Source organism: Sorex fumeus, unplaced genomic scaffold, assembly GCF_029834395.1.
Source record: "Sorex fumeus unplaced genomic scaffold, SorFum_2.1 ptg000126l, whole genome shotgun sequence".
Lineage (NCBI taxonomy): Eukaryota > Metazoa > Chordata > Mammalia > Eulipotyphla > Soricidae > Sorex > Sorex fumeus.
Genome location: NW_026606183.1, coordinates 6864150 through 6885107, shown reverse-complemented (window position 1 = coordinate 6885107; position 20958 = coordinate 6864150). Strand labels below are relative to the sequence as shown.

General features: G+C 52.3%; 2 protein-coding genes across 5 annotated transcripts in view; both read right to left on the bottom strand.

The window, feature by feature from the left end:
• LOC130045029 (zinc finger protein 688-like) overlaps positions 1 to 15922 on the bottom strand; it is a 107369-nt gene extending 91447 nt beyond the window's left edge. Inside the window, exons 1-3 of one of the 3 annotated variants that reach the window (XR_008795510.1) lie at positions 15653 to 15922; positions 15292 to 15405; positions 13838 to 14553 (exon numbers count right to left, since the gene is read on the bottom strand). Coding sequence is in view for 2 of the 3 variants with exons in the window: in XM_056137747.1 (XP_055993722.1) it covers positions 14048 to 14553; positions 15292 to 15405; positions 15653 to 15848 (816 nt within the window). In the remaining variant the exon portion in view is untranslated. Of the gene's footprint in view, positions 1 to 13819; positions 14554 to 15291; positions 15406 to 15652 lie in introns of those variants that run through there. The other 2 variants (XM_056137747.1, XM_056137748.1) reach the window with 2 other exon arrangements.
• On the bottom strand, positions 5035 to 8771 carry LOC130045025 (zinc finger protein 764-like). 2 transcript variants are annotated; one of them, XM_056137740.1, is made up of 3 exons: positions 8506 to 8771; positions 8294 to 8407; positions 5037 to 7717 (listed from the first exon to the last, which is right to left on the bottom strand). In XM_056137740.1, exons 1-3 carry the CDS (start codon positions 8693 to 8695, stop codon positions 6816 to 6818), a joined length of 1206 nt encoding a protein of 401 aa, XP_055993715.1. In that variant the 5' UTR covers positions 8696 to 8771; the 3' UTR covers positions 5037 to 6815. The 2 variants fall into 2 exon arrangements, with proteins under 2 accessions (XP_055993717.1, XP_055993715.1); XM_056137742.1 differs by lacking the exon at positions 8294 to 8407 and having other exon boundaries at positions 5035 to 7717.
• Positions 15923 to 20958: the final 5036 nt, after the last annotated feature.

The window sequence follows — 20958 nt, the reverse complement described above, 5'->3', positions numbered from 1 at the left end:
CGGCCCGCGCCTCGGGAACCCGGACTGACCGCCCGTCTCGCCCTGGGCTCGTCGAGGTTCCCGCGGTCGCCCCCCGCCTAGCTCGAAATCCAGTCCTCCCGGCCTCCTGTCCCGCTTCTCCTAATCTTCACCCTTTCGCCCGCCAAGGGGGCCGGGACGGTTGCCAAGGAAACAGCCCCGCCCCCTGGCTTCCAGATGCACCGCCCAACCGTCGGGAAAGCTCAGGGATTGGCTGACGAAACTCGTTCTCAACGCCCTGCCGCCTCGACTGCTCCGACTGCCCGGCGTTAGTGGTCGCCGGGAAACGCGAGGCAGCTTTCTGATTGGCTGAAGGGCCGACTCCACCTTCCAGCGAAGAGTAGTGCCCGCGGGAGTAGGAGGCTGGTACCTGGCGTCTACCCTAGAGCGGGCTTGTGCTTTCAAAACTTTTCACGCCATTTACCCTTCATTATGTTTTATCTTTATGATTAATGAAAGCCAAGGGATCTGAGGCCAGACATCCTTCCTCCCCCGGTCTTCCTTCCCCACACCCAGCACTTTTCTTCTTCCCACAGGAGTCTAGGAGAGAGCAGGGAGGAGGTGGCAGTAAGGAGCTTCCTCCCACAGAGAGGAAACTTCTACTTTTCTACTACCTTGCCTCTTCACTTCTATTTTCCATAGCCCGAGTTTAACTCAGTGTTTGGGCCCCTTTGGTCCGTGGATCCTGGAGGCAGGGAAGAAACCCTGGGTTCCATCCGGGCATCAAAAAACAAAGGATCCTAGGAGATTTCCTTCCAGGTGAGGACGATACAGTTCAGGAGGCAGGAAATGGACAGGGAACCATCTGGCCTTTAAGGAAGCTTAGAATTCTTTTTCCCTTAACTTGAACCTTGAGGAGGAAGGGGCCTGAGGATCACTGCCCTGAGAGCAGCTTTGAACTAAGGAAAAAATAGCCCTGGAGAGTCAATAGGATTCGATTCTTTTCCTTTTTCTATCTTTGCCATTGTAACTGTTTGGTGGGTTCTTAATTCATGAGACAAATTCTACGGAATGAATGAAGCAGGAACCATGGACAGTATGCTGTTGCCTTCAGACAAGTGAAGGGAAGAAAACAGTGAAGGGAGAAAAGATGTCATCTTCCATTTTCTAGGGGATGGGGGAGAATAAGTTAGATAAGTCTGAGTGTTAAAAAAGTGCCAAAAAGTGGACCTACTGGTATAGTACAGCTAAGACATTTGCCTTGCAAGCATCCAACCCAGGTTCCATCCCTGGCACCCTATATGATCCCCCAAGCACTGCCAGGAGTAATCTCTGAGTATCCCCTTGTATGCATCACAAAAACAAAACATACAAGCAGTCCTTACTAACAATGGCTCCCAGGGGTCAGCACTATGCAGACCAATTCAAGCAGAACACCCAACACTCTTCAGAAAGGGATTTTGGGAAGAGCTGGATATGGGCCATTCCCTCAGTCATCCCAAAGCACACACACAAAGGCAAAAACAAACTTCTGGGAGACACTTTCATTTCCAACCTGCTTGACCAACCAGAGAAGTCAGACAAGAGGGCAGCCACACCTGCAAAGTGTAGCCAAGCCTCCCGCCACAGTTCTTGCACAGTCCACTGAACGCACGCCCTGGTGAGAACATCCAGCTCACTATACCTGGTGGTTTGGCCTGGTACATGACGGAGAAGACACAAATGCCTCTTACAGGCTACTTGAGCCCCTCTGCCTGTATTGTATGATCCATAAATCATGTCCTAAAAGTCCTTGGCAGAAAGAAAGATCCCCACTCTGCATGGGACACAGCTCCATGATCAGCAGCCATTGAGTCGGAGTTTTGAGTGGACACCAGCATTCCTAACAGAGGTGCCATCTCCAGCAGCTTCCTCAGCAGTGGTTTCATCTAAGCAATGGCCCTTCTAAAAGCAGCCGGTTCCGACCTGCCACATGCACACCACAGGAACAGCCTCTAAGAAGCCTATGACTATCATTCCTTCTTTGGCTGTTGTCTGTTTGTTGGTGGTGATATTGTTGTTTGTTGTGTTCAGGGGCTCTTCCTGCTCAGCACTCCTGGGTGCTCAGACCATGCAGTGCCAGGGATGAAACCTGAGGCTCCTGCTTACCAATCATGCATGGTTTGAGCCAATGGCTGAAAACCAAATCACAGGGTTTCATCTGGACCCAGCACCAACTAATCTGAGGCAGGAGCCAACCGCCCATATTCTATTATATCCTGAGGAGGAACCGTATGAGTGTCCCAATTTAGGCCACCATTGTGTTACTGCATCAGTTGGTGTGCAGCAGCGCTGGGGCAGAGCTGTTCTGTGCAACATGGAATATATATTGCAGTCAGTCAGCCCCACTGCAGGACCCTAACAAAGGTGCTTAGTGGGAAAGCGGTTCCTGCATGAACTGCTCACAGACTGCATACAGAAGTCAAGCCCGTGAAGAGGCCTACCAAAAGTTCCAAGAGATTCTCCAATAGATGCAAGATTTGAGATGACCAGAAGAGAACAAGCCATGCACACGCCCCTTTAGAAAGGACAGAGAATGGGAGTCTGTGCACGGCTCAGTCACCACCTGCCCCCCAGGGCCTGGCAAATCTGGATCCACCCTCACGTTGGCAAAACTAAGAGCAGCTGAAAAATGATGTCTTGTTTAGAGCAGCTGTTCTCTCCAACTGATTCAACAGGCTGGGACAGGGCCCAAGCAGCTAGTTATTTTAAAAGGATGCTGCAGGACCGGAGCAATAGCATAGCAGGTAGGGCACTCTCCTTGCACACAGCCAACCTCAGTTTAATCTCTGGCATCCCACCTGGTCCCCTGAGCACTGCTAGGAGTAATTCCTGAGTGCCAAGGCAGGAGACACCCCTGAGCATCACCGGGTGTGGCCAAAAACTCAGATATAAATGCTGCAGGGACACTTGTCTTACATGTAGCTGACCTGGATCTGATGTACTAGCACCTGAGCACTATCAGGTACCATCCCTGAACACGGAGCCAGTAGTGATCCATGAACACTAGCGAATGTGAGCACACACCTCAAAAATGTTATGCATGAAGGACTGGGGAGATGGTTTGTCTGAAGTCCCACACTCAGACCCACAAAACCCCTCATCCCCTGAGTTCTGCATTGTTGAATTTGTTGGAAGTAGCCCCTCCTCCATGAATGAAAAACTGCATGATTCTGCACAGAATTTCTGTGGGTCAATTATCTGTACATCCTGTTCCTAAATGGGATGCTGAGGATCAAACCCCAGTCAGCCACGTGCAAGGCACGAGCCCTACCGGCTCTGGCCACAGGACCTTGAGAACTTGGTCTTTTATTTTTGTCATGTGGCCAGTCATTGGCAAAGACAAGGATCTCTCCTGTTGCACCAGCGAAGCAGTAGGGAAACCTTCTGGTTTCCTGCTTCCAGGTCTGAGGTGCAGAGACATGTGGTAGGAGAGAAAAAGCAGCCCTGGCTTTGGTCACTCTGCCAAGTAATGAAGGCTAAAAACAAGCACGGCACCAGAAATTGATTAAAGGATTAGTATGCACGCCCAGGGGTCCGGGCTTGATCCCTAGTACGGTGTGACCTCCCTAGCCATCTGGGCGTATCACAGCTCCAGAGGCCCAAAAAACATCTGATTAAATGAAGGTGGTCAAGAAGAAAAACAGAGTGGAGCCTGTTTGGGGGGCCCTAATCAACCTTCAAACTTCGAAGTACTTAGAGAAAGTGGTAATTATGGATCCTTTAATTGACAAGCTAATGAGGCTCCAGGTGTTTTCAAGTTTGTGCTAACTGGTATTACAAGCTGGGATTTCCCCAGGCAATGCTGAGATTGGGGGCGGGAAGTTTGTGCACTGGCTTTTCTAGGGAATTGAAAACTGGCACAAGGTTAGTTTCTACTGCCAAGTTGCCTCTTTTTGGCCATTTTCCCATTATCATTTCATTTCATTTCATCATCCTGTTAATCGTCGATTGCCTCGAGCAGGCCCCAGTAACGTCTCTTTCATCCTAGCCCTGAGATTATATTCACGGCTCTTTAGGAGAATGAGACCCATCATTGTTACTGGTATTTGGCATATTTGGTAGGCCACGGGGAGTTTGCCAGACTCTGCCCTGTGGGCAGGCTACATTCGGATAGCCTGCAAGTTTGTCCAAAGTAGGAATGAGGTAATAAGATGTCTGCTCTAAAAACTTACGGTGGTATTGATAAAGTGACTTTGAAGACTAGGTTGGAATCAAGAGAGTTCATTTCTTTATGGAGTATCTTTTCCTGAAAATTGTATCCCTTCCTCCTTTCTTCCTTCCTGAGCCTAAAGCGGGTCAAGGTAAGGACACTAAGCAAACTCCAGCGACTCTTTTTCACATCCTTGGCCAGAGGCGAGGCACTCTGTCCTTGGCTTGCTGCTCCTGTTCCATGGATGAAGTGGGCCCTGACCACAAAGGAGTTAACAGACTGAAAGCAGAGCAGCAGTGGTCAGGGAACCTGAGCAGAGCAGAGCAACCAACACGAGTTCAGCCTGGCTACCAATCATTCCTAGGCTAGTCTCCCTTTGTCCCCCATAGTGGACACCTAGCATGAAATGTAAGCCTAACTCCTCTGCCTTCAAGCCTCCTTCAGCTGCCTTCTCTTACCTTGCTCTGCTATGTGGATGTTTTGTCATTCACTTTTACCTGGACTTTAGTGATGCTGAGCTGGTCTGTCTCCAGTTCAGCCCAGTGTCAGCATGCCATAATGAAGAGTGGACACCAGCAAGAAGCATTGGGGTGATGTGGCCTTAACTATGAGCCCTGGAGTCTTGCCTTGTGATCTGAAGTCGGGTTGCCTAGGGGCTTGAGATAGTCCAGTGGGTAGGGCGCTCGCCTCGCATGTTCCAGAGCCAGGTTCCGTCTCCGGCATCCATATGGTCACCTGAGCACCACCAGTTGCGCAGAGCCATGAGTAACCTGAGCATCACTGGGTGTGCCCCCAGGACCCCACTCCCAATCCCGAAGACAGCTGCTTAGCTGTCCTGCCTGTGTCCCAACGGCAGAACGAAGATCTCTTCTGGTTCAAAACTGTGATGAGTTCTTGGCAAGGTCTCAGGTGGCCGAGGCCTAAGGCACAAGGAGATCCCAGGCAGGCCCGAGTCAGGAAGGCAATCTTGGCCACTTCTTCAAAAACAGAACAACTGCTGGCCAGCTAAGTGTAGTGCTATGCTATGGCAAACAAACTACTTGTTTTTGGGTAAAAGATTCAGCTGCCTCTTCTTCATCTGGCTGTCCTCTATGAGCAAGTTACTCCTTAAGCGCAGGCCAAGCTGTGAGCAAGATGGCACTCTGTAAACCTTTGAAAGCACAAAGCATGCTTTTTCTTCTCTCCTGGCACCTCTTCACATATATGCTCTCTACAATGCCCAAGTCACCGTGAGTGCTGTAAACCATAGTGTGCAAACTCAGTGACAAGAACCCAGCAGTTCATGGAAGTGAACAGAACTCCTAAATTTTAAGTGAAGTTCGTGCTGAACACGCATGAAGATACCGGCAGAGGAACAAAGGCATGCGGGTCTCGGGGCTGAGATCTCCAAGCCTGCTCGGATCGGGGCTGAGCATCTTCCACCCAGATCCTCCAAATTCCAGTAGGCAGGGATCACACCCACCAACTGGCCCCCTGTAATCCCATCATCGACCAAGACCCAGAGACTATAAAACCCAGCTCCTGGAAGCGCGCGGCCGCATTCACCATGACATCTTATTATCTCATTCCTACTTTGGACAAAATGGCAGGCTACCGAATGTAACCTGCCCACACGGCAGAGTCTGGCAAACTCCCCGTGGCGTACCTAATATGCCAAATACCAGTAACAATAATGGGTCTCATTCTCCTAACTCTGAAAGAGCCTTGAATATGGCACTTTTTTAAAAATCTCAGGCAGGGCTAGGACGAAAGAGACGTTACTGGGGCCTGCTGGAGGCAATCGACAAGTAACAGGATGGTCGTGATCGTCGTGATTGTGATCATGCTGAACATAATGGATTCTGCTTTCCCTAACGGGACAGCTCCTGCCAAATGTTCTCTGGGGGAGCTTAAGTCATTTCCAAGTCCTGGTCTTTCCAAAACAAACCAGAAACTTGGATCCTTATATAGAATTCCTTGATTTTTAAATATTTGAGGGGCCACAACCAATGGTGCTCACGGCTTACTCCTGTGCTAGGGCTCATTCACTTCTGAGGGACCAGGGTGTGATCATTCTGGGGTCAGTCATGTGCAAGCACCTTACCTCCTGTACTCTGCTGCCCCTCTTGTTTTGGGGCCTGGTGATGCCCAGGAGTTACTCCTGGCTATGCATTATCACTGGTGGGGTACTCAGGGTACCATATAGGGTGCTGGAGCTTGAACCTGGGTTTGTTGCATGCAAGGCAAGTGCCCTGCTCACTGTACTATTGCTTTGTCCCCGGCCTAAACTTTTACACCGTAATCTGTATTTTGTAACATTTCACAAATGCTCTCTGGGCCTAAAACAGTACAAAGGCAGCTGTGGGCCTGATTCAGTATAAGGTCCTTGGTTTTTTAACTCTGGTAATAATGATAATGGGTGAAATAAAGTTCTCCTCTACCTCAATCCTTTCAGCACAGGGAAGGTAAGATACGGCCTTTGCTTTCCTGTAACTGGTGTAGTGGGAATCCTCAGCCCTAATTGATCAAAGGGTGTTTCTTGAGTCTGGGAGATTAGAAAGTAAAATATCAATGGATCAAGCTGATGACGGGCTCAGACTCCTCTTCACTCAGATCCAGCTGTGATGCCGCTGGAGCTCCAACACCACCAAGATTTTCACCTCTGGCCTACTGACCTTTGAGGCCATCACCCGCACTCCTGGAATATGTCTGGGTAGTGCTGAAATCCCACAGGCGGGTCCAGGTCTCCTCGGCCAGGGGCCAGGGGGCCAGGCATGACACTGACAACCCGGCCTCTGCGCCCCCCAGCACCTGGCCTGTGGACCCACAGGTGCTTGGTCACTGCTGACTTCTGGCTGAAGCACCGGCCACACTGAGGACAGGGGTACGGGCGCTCGCCACTGTGGGTGCGACGGTGGACTACTAACTCTGAACGCTGGCGGAAGCAACGCCCACAGTCTGGGCACGGGTAGGGCTTCTCCCCCGTATGCGTGCGCATGTGGCGACGAAGGTCCGAGGCATGGGCAAAGGCACGGCCACAGTCAGGACACGGGTAGGGGGTCTCGCCGCTGTGTACCCGCTGGTGCTGGCAGAGCGCTGAGCTCTGGCTGAAGCAGCGGCCGCAGTCAGCACAGCGGTAGGGCTTCTCACCCGTGTGCACCCGCAGGTGGGTCGTGAGGTTACAGCGCTGGGTGAAGGTCCGGCCGCAGTCGGGGCAGCGGTGGGGCCGCTCCCCCAGGTGGAAGGCCCGGTGCTTGCTGAGCGTAGAGGCCTGGCTGAAGCCCTTGCCACAATCCGAGCAGCAGAAGGGCTTCTCCCCTGTGTGCGTGTACAGGTGTCGGATCAGAGTGGAGTGCCAAGCAAAACTCTTCCCGCACAGGTGGCAGCCGTGACGCTGGTCTGCCCGCGGGACAGGGAGGGGGGCACAGAGCCGGGAACAGCCTCTCAAGGGCTGCTTCAGACCACCAGGGCACCGGGCAGAAGGGGCTTTGACAGTCTTCAGCTCAAGAGGTTCTCCATATGCAGAGAGGATCTTCTCTGGAGTTGCAGTGTCTTCTCGCTGTCCCTTCTTGCCCTTGTTTCTGGAATCTAATGGAAGAGAAGGTGGGAACTCAGCACCTAGCAGGTCCTGGAACCCCACACCCACCTGGGGAAGTCTCTCAGCCCAGCATGGGCACCATTCCCACCCACCACTGCCTCTGGCATCAGCAGGGCCTGGGAGAGTCTGGGCTTCCTCTGCACAGAGAAGGTAGGAAGAACAGATGGTTCTAGTGCAGGGCTGGAGAAAATGGGGAGCAGGATGCCCAGCGATGAGTGGCCGCTATTCCAGAAAGACTGGGACATGGGCAAGTTCGGGGCTTGTGGCACAGACAGAAGGGAAAGGGGAGAGCAATCAGAAAGGCAAACAAAGGCCGTGGCAGAGGAGTAAGTGCAGGGAAACAGCAGGAGGAGACGGCGCTTGGGGCAAGCACAGGCTGCAGCTCAGCGGCCAGGGCAGGGGGGTGAGGGGAGGGCATGGCGGGGGCCCCCTCACCCGCTCACCACGGGTGAGCTGAAGCCAGAGGCGATGCTGGAAAGGGAGCGATGGGTAGGCGGTTCCGTGGACAGGGAGTGACAGGATGGGTCAGGCCCGGGGCGGCCCCCGCAGCGTCCCCACTACTTCACCTGGCTCTGCTCGCGGAGACCACGCTCCCGCCTCCGGATCCCGGGCCTCAGCGTCCCCCAGCTCGGCCTCCTCCTCCACCCAGGAGATGAGGGCGGGCTTGGCGCCTCGGAATCCTGGGGAGAGGACAGGGAAGCGCGCTGCCGCCAAGCCGCCCGGTGCACTCGCGTCCCCCGACCCGGGCTCCCCACTGCACGCGCGGGCCGCGCCTCACCGAGCGCGCACAGGTGGCCGTAGGTCTCGCGCATCACGTCCCGGTACAGGGTCCTCTGCGGGGGCGCAAGGCACCCCCACTCCTCGGGGGAGAAGTACACGGCCACGTCCGCGAACCTCACGGGGTTCCGCCCCTCGCGCGCAGTCCCGTCCGCTTCCCCCGTGGGCAGCGGGGCCAGAGGCGGCGCCATGGGCAGCGCCGCGGGATCCCGGCGCAGAAGGCTCCGCTGGGACGGCCGAGGAGGGCGGGCAACCGTACCGTTAGAAGCTGCCCCCCCGCAGAAATGGCGGCGCCGCGGGTCGTGACCTTCGCCCCGGCGCAGGCGCGTACGAGGACGGCGCCACGCTTCCGGGTTGCCGCGCGTCGGGCCACAGCCAAGATGGCGGTGTGGGTTACACGAGTTGGGAGACCCGGGCCGCGCCGGCCGCGCCCCTAGGCCGGTAGGCGCGCGGCGCCGAGGACCCGGGGAACGGCCTCGCTCCTTCCGGTGCAGCGCTGCGCAGCAACCGCTCAGAGACCGACGCTGGTCGCCGCAGTTCCAGGCTGGGGCTCGTTTAGTCCCTGGACCGTTTCTAATTGGGCTCGGGCCCTTCAGGGTTTATGCAGTGCGCTCTTCTGCGACCTGACTGCCCGCCAAAAATCATATAAAAAAACCTGCCCCTCTACACACTCTTGTCCGTTGTGGCCTGGTGTGTAGGAGCTACACGGGAGCCGGTCTGCTAAATGTCCGATTTTGCCCGCTATAAAAAGGTGGAAGCCGGGCTGGAGCAATAGCACAGCAGGCAGGGCGTTTGCCTTGCACGGGGGTCGATCCGCATTCCATTCGCAGCATCCCATATGGTCCCCTGAGCACCGCCAGGTGTGACCCAGAAAGCAAAAAAAAAAGGGGGGGGGGCAGAGGGAGAAGAGAACACTAATGTGACGGGTAAACAAGAATGCCTATGTCCTTGTGGAAACTTGTTTGAGCCGGAGATGCTGGGAGATTGTCTTTCAGGATATCGTGCAGCCAGCCCAGAATTAAAGAGTAGGGAGGCGCTGGCTTTGCGGACTGAGTCCAAGGTCGGGTGGTCCCTGCTACCTAATAATAATAATAAATTAAAGCGATAGTAAAGCGGGTAGGGCGCCTGCCTGTCCAGACCGGGGATTTTTAGGTTTTTGGGTCACACCCAGCAATGCTCAGTACTGATTCCTGGCTCAGGAGTTACTCCTGGTAGGCTCAGGGAATCAGATGGGATGCTAAGAATTGAACCCGTATTGACCACTTGCAAGGCAAGAGCCTTACCTACTATACTATTTCTCCAGCCCCAGACTTGGTTTTAGTTCTTAAGGAATTTTTACTTTTAACTTCAACTTGTTGGAATGTGAATCTATCAAGTGCAAGGGAAGTGCCTTAATCCTTCAACTAACTCTCTGGGCACTATATTCTGATTTGTAAGTATTCACTCAATAAACATCTATTTCTCTGATTCGTGCATGAGTTCTTTCCAAAGGGTCAAATAGACCTGCCTGTGGACCAGGAGCCTTTAGCCATAACCAAGCTTCTTAAAAACAGAACTACCAGGGGGTATGGTGCCACCAGCAGGTCAATCTGTACCTGTGAGGCGAGTGCATCAGCAGCCTCATGGCGCCTTCAGATTTCCAGATACCCCAAAATTGCTGCTGTGCCTTTGGCCAGACCCCAAAAACTTGGGGCAAAGTTTACCAAAAAAGTAAATGGCCAAAAGTTAGGTATGTGGGAAACACACCCACAAACCACCTCCGGCTCAGCTATATAATTGGAGGCAAGGCCTCTTTGGTTCCTGATTGAACTGCTTAATGGACATGATCCCAGAGACTCAGAAATGAATCTCAGAACCCAGTGGCTTTAGGTAGAAATGCGTCTGGTCTCTGCAGTAGGCTACCAGTGCTGGGCGAACCCAGGTGGGAATAGGTTTTGTGCCTTGGCCTGTTCTCCCTGGCGGCCCAGTGGCCGCCATCCGTCTGAGGCCACTGGATAGTCACATTTGGGCCCCCAGTGACGAGACACACAGGGCCTCATGGGATGGGGGTGGAGCCGGGCTTGTCCTCCCCACCCCAACGAGACCCCAAGTCATCGCCCACCAATGGCCTCTCTGGCTCCTGATCAAGCTGCTTAATGGCCATGATCCCAGAGACTCAGAAACCCAGTGGCTTTTGGCAGAAATCCCTCCAGATTTAAGTGTTAAAATTTCGGAATTTCAAAACCACATGGCCCTACTGCAGCCACACGACATCATATGTTATTCATAACCAGCAATAGAAAACAAATTGTCTATTGTTGCCTTTTCAGCAGATCTGAGTGTTGGGGTAAAATCTCAAATAATGGTGGGTCTGGTGTCGAAATAGTGAATGTGATCAAAGTAGAGAGAGAGTAATGTGGAAATCATCTGCCCCACAGGCAGGGGGAGGATGTGGGATGGGAGTATACTGGGATTTTTGGTGGTGGAGAATGGGCACTGGTGAAGGTACGGGTGTTTCATTGTATGACCGAGACTTAGACCCAAAAGCTTTGTAACTGCTCTCACGGTGATTCAATAAATAAAATTATAAAAAATGGGGGAAAAAAAAGTAAGGTGGAGTTCATGCACAATTCAATCAGCTAATCAGTGGCTGAATATATAGCAGTACTCCTACAAAAAAAAAAAAAACAGAACTGCCAGTCCTGTCCAATAGCCTAGCTCCAGCTCCAACAATGAGCAGTGCTGGGGGATATTCCATGCAATGTGTTGTCCTGCCTTTTAAGCCATCTCCCTGATCAAGAACGTTCTACGAGCTCATCAGTGCACTCAGGGTAAACATCAGTCTCCTCTGGAGGAATCTGTGGCACTTCCAGACTGACTCTGCCTCTCCTGCATGTCTCTGTTGTTCTTTACATAGGTCTTCATGCTTTCGAAAAATGGCCTCTTCACGTCAGAATGAACCATTTTCTCACAGTAGCCTTCCTTCCTATAGAAGAACTACCCAGTTATCTCTTGGTCCTACTCACATACTACTACTACTTTTCTACTGTATTAGAACAAAATAAAATTTTTTTTGCCTGTTAAATATGAATACGCAAAGCACTGTTATCCCATTGGAGCCGAACATCAATATTTGAAGGTTGATGTTAGTTGATGTTAGTTGAAGGTCGATGTTAGATGCAGAGCTAGGACAACAGGGAAGGCATTTGTTTGCCGCACACACAGCTAACCAAGATTGATCCCCAACTTGCGTATGGTCTCTAGAGCCTCATCGGGAGTGATCACAGTGCCACAAATAATCCCTGAGCACGACTGGTTGTGGCTCAAACACCAAAAATTAAATAAATATAAGATAGGTGTTATTTTTCAGGTTTTGTAGAGAAAGTAAGCATAGAGATGACTTGGGATTAGAAGTGAGTTTGCCAAGATCACACAGGTAAGATGCAAGTGGATCAGGATCTAAACGCACAGTCTGAGTCCAGAGTTCACTTGTTCAGTGTCTCCTCTACTGGGTCTAAGTCTTTTCTGTTTTTTTTTTCTTCCTTTTAGGTCACACCCAGTGATGCACACTAGTTACTCCTGGCTTGTGCACTCAGAAATTACTCCTAGTGGTACTCGGGAGACCATATGGGATGTTGGGAATCAACCTGGATTGGCCAAGTGCAAGGCAAACGCCCTACCCGCTGTTCTATCGCTCCAGCCCCGACCTCTTTTCTAGAAAGCAAGGCTCCCTTTGTCCCACTTGCCAGGTCCTAGTTAATGCCGTGGGAAGCAATGCCATCTCCTCCCTGTAGCACATGCTGGCGCCTTTCCCATCAGAGCGGGGCAGGGGTGCCCCGAGACTTCTCCCAACAGTTCATTCACAGCCCCAATCACTCTTCCCTCCTAGAATGTGGGTTCTGAGTCAGCATATCCTTAGAGTTCAGCACAAATTTCTGAGACCCAGGGGGCTTGTAGAATGAATGAAGAAAAGCAATTAGTCTTCCTATCTTGGAATTTCCTTACTGCCTGGTTGTCTGCAATGGAAGGCTCTGGAAAGAAGGTCTTTGGGTGCTGACTGTACATTCTAAGTGGAAAGTCACTGATCTTTCTGGATCTTTTTTATTGATTTGGCTAGGCTGAGCTCTCCCCACCTCATGCCATCCCCAGGCTTCCTGTGATTCCGGTGCCCTCACCTGACACTCCTCACCTCAACCTAGCGACCCCTCTCTGAATGGGAAATGAAGACAAAAATCCCTTTTCCTGCCACTGCTCCCTGAGCTCGCCCACTGCCTCCTTGCTCAGCCCTAATTCTCGCCCTACCCACATCTGACAGCTCACAGGAAATGGTAGAAGGAGCTGGGCTATGTGTCAGTTTCCAGATTTGCTGCCTGACTGCAGTGAAACTCTGAGAAAGGTCACTTCTCTGAACCTCATTTTACTCATCTGGAAAACTGATACTCATGCCCAGCTCCCTAGCAGGCGTCTTGACACTTTCCAAACACAAAATGGTCACAGTCATCAACTTTCTCAATAAATGTTTATTGCACATTTATCATGACATACAGATTACCCTAACATTTCAGTCTGCACAGGAACTCTCTCCTTTGAGGTAGACATTAGCAAATCTCATTTTACAGATGAGGTGCTGAAGCTCACGGAGGGCACTTTCTAGCCGAGCGGCCTCCGAGCGAGATCTGCGTGCATTGGGTCCTCTCCCACTCTCCTCACTGCCTGGCCCGGGATGGTGCCAGTTAGCCAGGGCTTTGCCTTTACCTGGGGCCCCTCGAGGCCCAGTGCCCCTCTGCAGCTCACTCTTCTGTTTTTTTTTTTCTTTTTGGGTCAGACCTGGCAATGTGCAGGGGTTACTCCTGGCTCTGCACTCAGGAATTACCCCTGGCAGTGCTCAGGGGACCATATGGGATGCTGGGAATCGAACCCGGGTCAGTCACATGCAAGGTAAATGCCCTATCCGGTGTGCCATCACTCCAGCCCCCCCTTCTGTAAAGAAACAGCAAGAGGCTACTTTCTGAGATGATGGAAAGGTCTCATCTGTACCTGCTGCTGAGAGAACACGGGAGACCAGCACCCCCATTCTCTCCATCTGTTCTGAAAGTTGTGGGGAAAGAGCGACAAGCCTAATCTTTTGTTTTGGGGCCACACCCCGCGATCCCCAGGGGTCAGTCCTGGCTCTGCACTCAGGAATTATCCCTGGCGGTGCACAGAGGACCATACTCAAAGGACAAACCTAATCCCTTTTGTTTTGTCTTGTTTGGGGTCATACCTGGGGATGCCCAAGGGTTACTCCTGGCTCTGCACTCAGGAATTACTCCTGGAGGTGCTCAGGGGACCATATGAGGTGCCAAGGATAGAACCCTAATCAGCGGCATCCAAGGCAAACGCCCTACCTTGCCCCCTGTACTATCACTCTGGTCCCCAAGCCTAATCTCCCATCTTTACAGGCACTTTTCTTTTAACAAGTCTGGAAACTTGAAGGATCCCTGCAGGAAGCCCAGGGGATGAGTTTCAGTTCCCAAGTCCGGGAGCAGCTGCCCAGCTCCGGCCCAGCCCGGTCACGACCTGGCTCACCCACACTCCTCGAAGATATCAGGGTAGTGGCGGAACAGCACAGGCGGGTCCTGGTCGCTCCGCACCGGGGCCCCGGGCACGGCCCGGATGCCTGGCCGCCGCCCACGGCGGCCCCCGGAGCAGGAGCGGTGGATCCACTGGTGGGCCTCCACGGCGAACTTCCTCTTGAAGCGCATGCCGCACTCGGGGCAGGGGAAGGGCCGCTCACCTGAGTGCATGCGCCGGTGGCTGACCAGCAGCGACGGGTAGGTGAAGCGGCGGCCACAGTCCGCACACACGTGGCGCCGCTGAGCATCCCCCGGCCCCGACCCCGGCAGGGCGTCGGCGCCCTGGTCCCAAGTCGCTCTCCGCGGTGCTTGGGAGCCAGTCTGGGCCTTGCTGACAGTCGAGGCAGCGCTATGTTTAATCGTTTCTTCCACGGGCTCCTTCCCAGGGTTCTTTCTGGATCCTTTGGCTCCTGATGCTTCTCGGAGTTCCACTTCCTTCTTGTTTGTGGTTTCTCCTAGGAAACAGAAATTTCCTTACATTTTAAACACATTTGCTTATATGGTTGGGGGTTAGAGTTTCTATGTAAAACTACTACCCAGTGACTCTCACACAGACAGTAAATGGTAAAAGGGGTTGGGATCAAGTGTCTTTAGAGAGACTTTTGGGGTCTGATTTGCATGTGTCCAATGGGAATCATAACAGCTTCTTCTCACAATTGCAAGTATTTGATGAGTATAAGCACATCAAGTACTTAAGAAGTACTAAACAAGCAGTAGCTATCTTTGGGGGTCCCTACCGCCCCCCTTTTTTTAAGATAAGACTTTTACAGATGTGGAGTCACACAAGTTCAGAGCTCAAGGATGTTCCAGATCATTCTGCCAGAGGCTGGAGAGGAGAGGCCCTTGGTGTGGATGACTGGGCATCTTCTCTGTCTTGCCTGAGGAATGTGACAGACTGTTTGAAGTTGCTTCCATTCTTGGGGGACATTTGGTGCCCTTGGAAAAGCAGTGTTTTTTCCAGGTGCCCTGCAACTTGACTTTTTGGACCTGGGCTCCTAATTCTCCTGCTTTGGTCTCCACATGATCTGATCCCCAATTCTGAAAACCGCAACTGTTCAGCCTTCCAGCGGACAGCAGGGGCCGGCTCTGGGTTCCCTCCTGGAGGCTGGCAGTCGCAATAGGAAAGAAAACAGCACCAGACCCGAAACCCTGGAGTGCCCACTGGGTGTGGGGACACTGGGCCAATCCCTCACCTCTCCGAGCAACTCCCCGGCTCTCCCCCTCCTCAGGATCCTGGGCGGCGGGGCTCCAAGCCTCATTCTCCTGTTCCATCCAAGAGATGAGGGCTGGTTTGGGGCCTGGGAATCCTGGGAGAGAACAGGGGTCATAGTGCTGGCCTGAAAGGTGGCATCGCCCTGCGAGGACGAGGGCACCTCCTCAGGACTTAAGCCCAACGTCCTGAGAGTCTGCAGTGCTCCTGCGTGGGGGAAGCGGTCAGGCGGGAGCCCTGGGAGTGGAGGGGACTGGTGCTGCTGGTGGCACAGTGCAGGAGCCTTCTAGAACTTCCCCTGTGAACCCCAATGGACGAGGAGATGGGCTCTGACCCGGCCTCACCGAGCGCGCCCAGGTGGCCGTAGGTCTCCCGCATCACGTCCCGGTACAGGGCTCTCTGCGCGGGTCGCAGGCACCCCCACTCCTCGGGGGAGAAGTACACGGCCACGTCCGCGAACCTGAGGGCCACGGGCTTGTGGCAACCAGGCCCGCTGTGCCCAGGTCTCGGCGCCAGGAGCAGGGCTGGGGGCGGCGCCATGGGGCCTCCCAGCCCCGCGAAACAACGGCGGGTCCCCGCGCCCAGCCTCAGCTTTCGGCGTCCCCGGGAAGGGGGTCCCCGCCCAGCCCAGGAGCCCGAACGCCGTACGGGGAGTCCCAGGGGGCAGAGACTGGCTGCTGGGGACTCGGGGGTCCTGGTGGGGATAAATAGCCCTCTCGGTGTTTATTCACTACTGGGCCGCTTGGACGCAGACACCGGGTTAGAGGACCCGCCCCGATGGTGCCCTCAGAAAAAATGGCGCCGTCCTGGCGTCAGTTGTCACGGGCGGCTCTTAAGGGCGCCGTCCCTTAGCATAATGCAACTGGACGCCTGTCTGGCTTTCCTGCCCGTTGGCCCACTTCTCCAGAAATACAATGGTCACTGCAAGTGGGATTTTAGCGGGGCTGGGGGAAGCGGGGACGGGGGAGCGGAATAGGGAGATGCAAGAGCCTCTTTGCCTTCAAAAAAGATGGACGCGCTCGTGGCTTCCATTGTTCCCAACGGGCGCTTCTCACGGAGGCCACTGATTGGCTGCAAGCAGGAAGTGTAACGCGCAGGGCGGGCTTAGGGCTGCCTTGGACAGCAGCGTTGGCCAGCCTGGAACGGGTCGTAGACTGTGAGCAGCCCTGGGATCTGGGCCAGGCTCCGGCCCTTGCGGGGAGACGCACGCCCCCTGCTGAAACGCCGGGCACTGCCGAGGCCGAGCCAGATGCTCGTGCACCCTGGGCTACTGTCGCGGCACTGACCTTCCTCCTGCATCTGCAGCTCGGCGCGCTCAGTCTGGGGACTGAAGCTTCCAGGGCAGGAGCGGGCTTGGTGAGGTTGGAATTGGAATTGGGGCTCTCTACATTGCATTTTAGGGACCGACCCGGGTTCAATTTCCGGCAGCCCATATGGTTTCCAGAGAGTCCCGCCAGGAGTGATCCCTCAGCACAGTTGGATGTGGCCCAAAACCCAAAAAACAATAAAGTTACATCTCAATTTTTCTGAATATAAAGTAATTCTAAATGTACAGTGGAAAAGGCAGCCATATTCCCTGGAAGCGACTCGCTTGACCTCAATTATTTTGAATTATATCCTAAATCTTAGTTCACCTAGTTTTGACAAAGGTATACACCTATATTAAGCATTGCCCCCAAACAAGATACAGACACTGATGTCACCCTTAGTGTTCTCCTGTGCACCCTTCACAGTCCACACACACTTGAAAAGTTTTAGTCTTTAACTTGTTATGGCCAGGGCTGGAGTGATAGCACAGCGGGTAGGGCGTTTGCCTTGCACGCGGCTGATCCAGATTCGATTCCCAGCATCCTATATGGTCCCCTGAGCACCGCCAGGGGTGATTCCTGAGTGTGGAGCCAGGAGTAACCCCTGAGCATCGGCGGGTGTGACCCAAAACTTAAAAAAAAACCACCTTGTTATGGTGGATACACCCCTGCAAGGTGGAGAATTAAACACATGAGCCCTCTTTTTTTTTTCCTGGGACACACCCGGCATTGCACAGGGGTTATTCCTGGCTCATGTACTCGGGTATTCATACCAGCATCCTGGTGGTGCTCGGGGGACCATATGGGATGCTGGGAATCTATCTCGGGTCTGTGGCTTGCAAAGCAAATGCCCTACCTGCTGTGCTATTGCTCCAGCCCCCCATGAGCCCTCTTCAACCCTGTCCCACACACTTTTTAATGACTGGAGAGATAGTACAGTGAATAGGGCTCTTGCCTTGCCTGAGGCCAATATGAGTTCAATTCGTGGCAGCCCCTGTGGTCCCCATGGGCATCCCATATGGTTCCCCGAGCACCACCAGGAGTAATTTCTGAGTGCAAAGCCAGGAGTAACCCCTGAACACCACCGGGTGTGACCCAAAAAGAAAAAAAAAGTATCTTGGGGGCAGAGAGAAAGTACAATGTATAGGACATTTGCTTGCACATAGCCAACCTAGGTTCTATCACTGATACCACATATGGTCCCCAAGACCTATCAGAATTGATCCCTGAGTGCAGAGCCAGGAGAAAGCCCTGAGCATCATTCGGTGTGGCCCCAGAAAAAAAAAAAAGTATGTTGAGTTCCGGGAGAGAGTATGGGGTTAGAACACTTGCTGACACTTGTTTGAACCCCTACCACCACACATGATCCCCCAAACACCTCCAGGGGACGCTCCTTACCAGAGAGTCAGGAATAGCCCCTGAGTACCGCTGAGCGTGGTCCAACGACACACCCTCCCGCAAATAATAATAAAACATCTTGAAAAATTTTTTTTTTTTTGCTTTTTGGGTCACACCCGGCAATGCACAGGGGTTACTCCTGGCTCTGCACTCAGGAGTTACTCCTGGCGGTGCTCAGGAGACCATATGGGATGCTGGGAATCGAACCCGGGTCGGCCGCGTGCAAGGCAAATGCCCTACCCACTGTGCTATCTCTCCAGCCTCGAAATATTTTTTTTTTTATTAAAATAACAAATGCCGAAGTTTCATCCAATGAGCTGGGATGAGGAGAAACTGGACCCAGGGGATGTAAATGGCATTCAGTTGTCTTTAGCACATTTTAAAGGAAAACAGGCAGTTAATATAAATGATAATTGACATAAAAAATATATTAGGGCCAGAGAGATAGTACAGAGGTTAAGGTATTTGTCTTGAAGGTGGCCAGCCCCAGTTCAATTCCTGGGACCACGTGGTCCCCTGAGCACCTCCAGGAGTGGCGCTCAGGGGCTGGAGTGATAGTACAGCAGGTAGGGTGTTTGCTTTGCACACGGCCGACCAGGGTTCGATTCCCAGCATCCCATATGGTCCCCTGAGCACCGCCAGGAGTAATTCCTGAGTGCAAAGCCAGGAGTAACCCCGGTGCATCACCAGGTGTGACCCCCCCCCAAAAAAAGGAGTGGCGCTCAGCCTAGGAGTAGCTTCTGAGCAACACTGGATGTGGAATCCCCAAAAGTAAACAAACAAAAAAAATTACATCTAGAGGAGATAAGGATCTAGAATATTTCTGGAGGCTAAGGGTTCAACCCCTAGCACCAAATGATCTCCTGGGCAACTTTGGAAGTGACCCCTAAATGGGAGGCAGGAGTTGCCCCTGCACACTGCCAGTATGGTCCAAACACCAAATCAAAATAAAACAAAAAAAATCAAATGCAGTAGAGGCAGAGCAGTAGTAGAGGGTTTAAAGTGCTTGCCTTGCATCCAGCTCACTCCAGTTCTAATCACATAGAACCAAGAGTAGCCCCTAAGCACAGCCGGATGTGGTCCCAAAACAGAGCAAAAAATGCAGCATTACTTCAATTCAAAAAACCAAAACTTACCCAGTGATGTTACTCAGTGGCACAGCATGGCCTTCCAGTTTGGTGAGATGCCCAGTGAGACCTCTGTAGCACCTGGCTCCATCCATGCCATCAGGAGTTTCCTGGCCCCTGAGCCCTGCTAGATGTGGTTCCCAGAACTAATAGCGATAACAGAAACCCACAAACACATCACTGTTTATAGGTAGAGTTTTTGGTAGAGAATGATGAAAAAGCCTGGAAGTAGTGGTTATGATTATGCCTCATTATAGCAGAGCGGGTAGGGCGTTTGCCTTGCATACAGCCAACATGACCAACCTGAGTTCGATTCCTCTGCCCCTCTCGGAGAGCCCGGCATGCTACCGAGAGTATCTCGCCCACATGGCAAAGCGTGGCAAGCTCCCCATGACGTATTCGATATGCCAAACACAGTAACAAGTTTCACAATGTTACTGGGCCCGCTTGAGCAAATTGATGAATGATAGTGACCATGTTATACATAGTCTTTTTTTGCAGTCGGGGGTGGGACTTTGGGCCACACCTGGCAGCGCTCAGGGCAACACTCCTGTCTGTGCTCAGGACCAGGGAGTGAACTAAAGTCAGCTGTAGGATAACATTGCTTTGTCCTTTCTCCCTTGCCACAGGAGCTTAGGTATATCCCATTTTAGGTCACACCCATCAAAATGCTCCCGAGTCACTCCCATTCTTTTGTTTATTTGTAACTACTTCCCTATGATCTCTTCCCCAAATAGTTAATCAGTTTATTCCCCTAATCAGATTCTGTTAATTTGTAAGGTCAGATCTTTCTAGGACACTGAACACATATTGTAAGTCAATATTGCCTTTCTCTTCTCCTTATGTCTATAGTTTACCTTAAGGCAATGTCATTTTGTATAGACACAAGAAGACAATTAATATTATGCTTTTGTAACTTGGAATTTAATGGCTTCGAATATTATTCATTCCTGGGCATCTGCCTTCTCAACTTAAGCCTCAGTTGCCCTCACTTCCTAGCGCCCCCAAAAGTAGGGTCCCAGCAAAGGACTGGATGAAACCAGGGCAAGCAGTAAGCTATGTGCTACCCTGGCATCAAGATGGGCCTGGCCAAAGTGCCACAATTCTTAACTATAAGAGCTTGATCATGACAAATGTTATCATGATCCAAAAGTAATGACAAGACTAGGATCTTGCTAGGGATAGGAAAGACTAATCTGGCCTGAGCACTGTAGTTAGTCTGAGATCGGGATGACACCTGGAGAGCAATTCTATAAGCCTAATGCATCTCTTACTGTGTCCATACAAAATGATTAATATTATGAATGCTTATATGTTGTTGGACAAGGAGAGGAGAAACACCCATTGGACTCCACCCTTGGGTGGGTCCTCCTAAAACAGAAAGAGAATCTGTTTTAGAAGCAGCATCCCCTGAGGGGAAGAACTTTAACCCTATTGATTGTGACCACACCTATGTGTAAGCCCAGCCCCTCAAAGTTTTGGGGATTTAACCAGACTGTAAGAGTGGGCTAGGGGTAAAGATTGAGATCGAGATTCAGAGTCAGAGGCAGGAGAAAGGGGTTCCAGATTTGGGCTCAGGAGAGAAGGAGAGGAGAGAGAGAGGAGTGAATGGGGATGAGAATGGAATAAACCGGCCTGGCCCTTGCTTCCTCCGCTGTCTGCCCCAGGAGAACCTGGCAGAATCTGGGTGGCTAGGAGAAGAGCCATCGGGGCCACCCCCTGGCCGCCCTCGGAGGTTTTTACAGTCAGCCATACACAAGGCAAGTGTCTTAACCCCTGAACTTTCTCTCTGGCCCTAAATGTACTTTGGGAATAAAA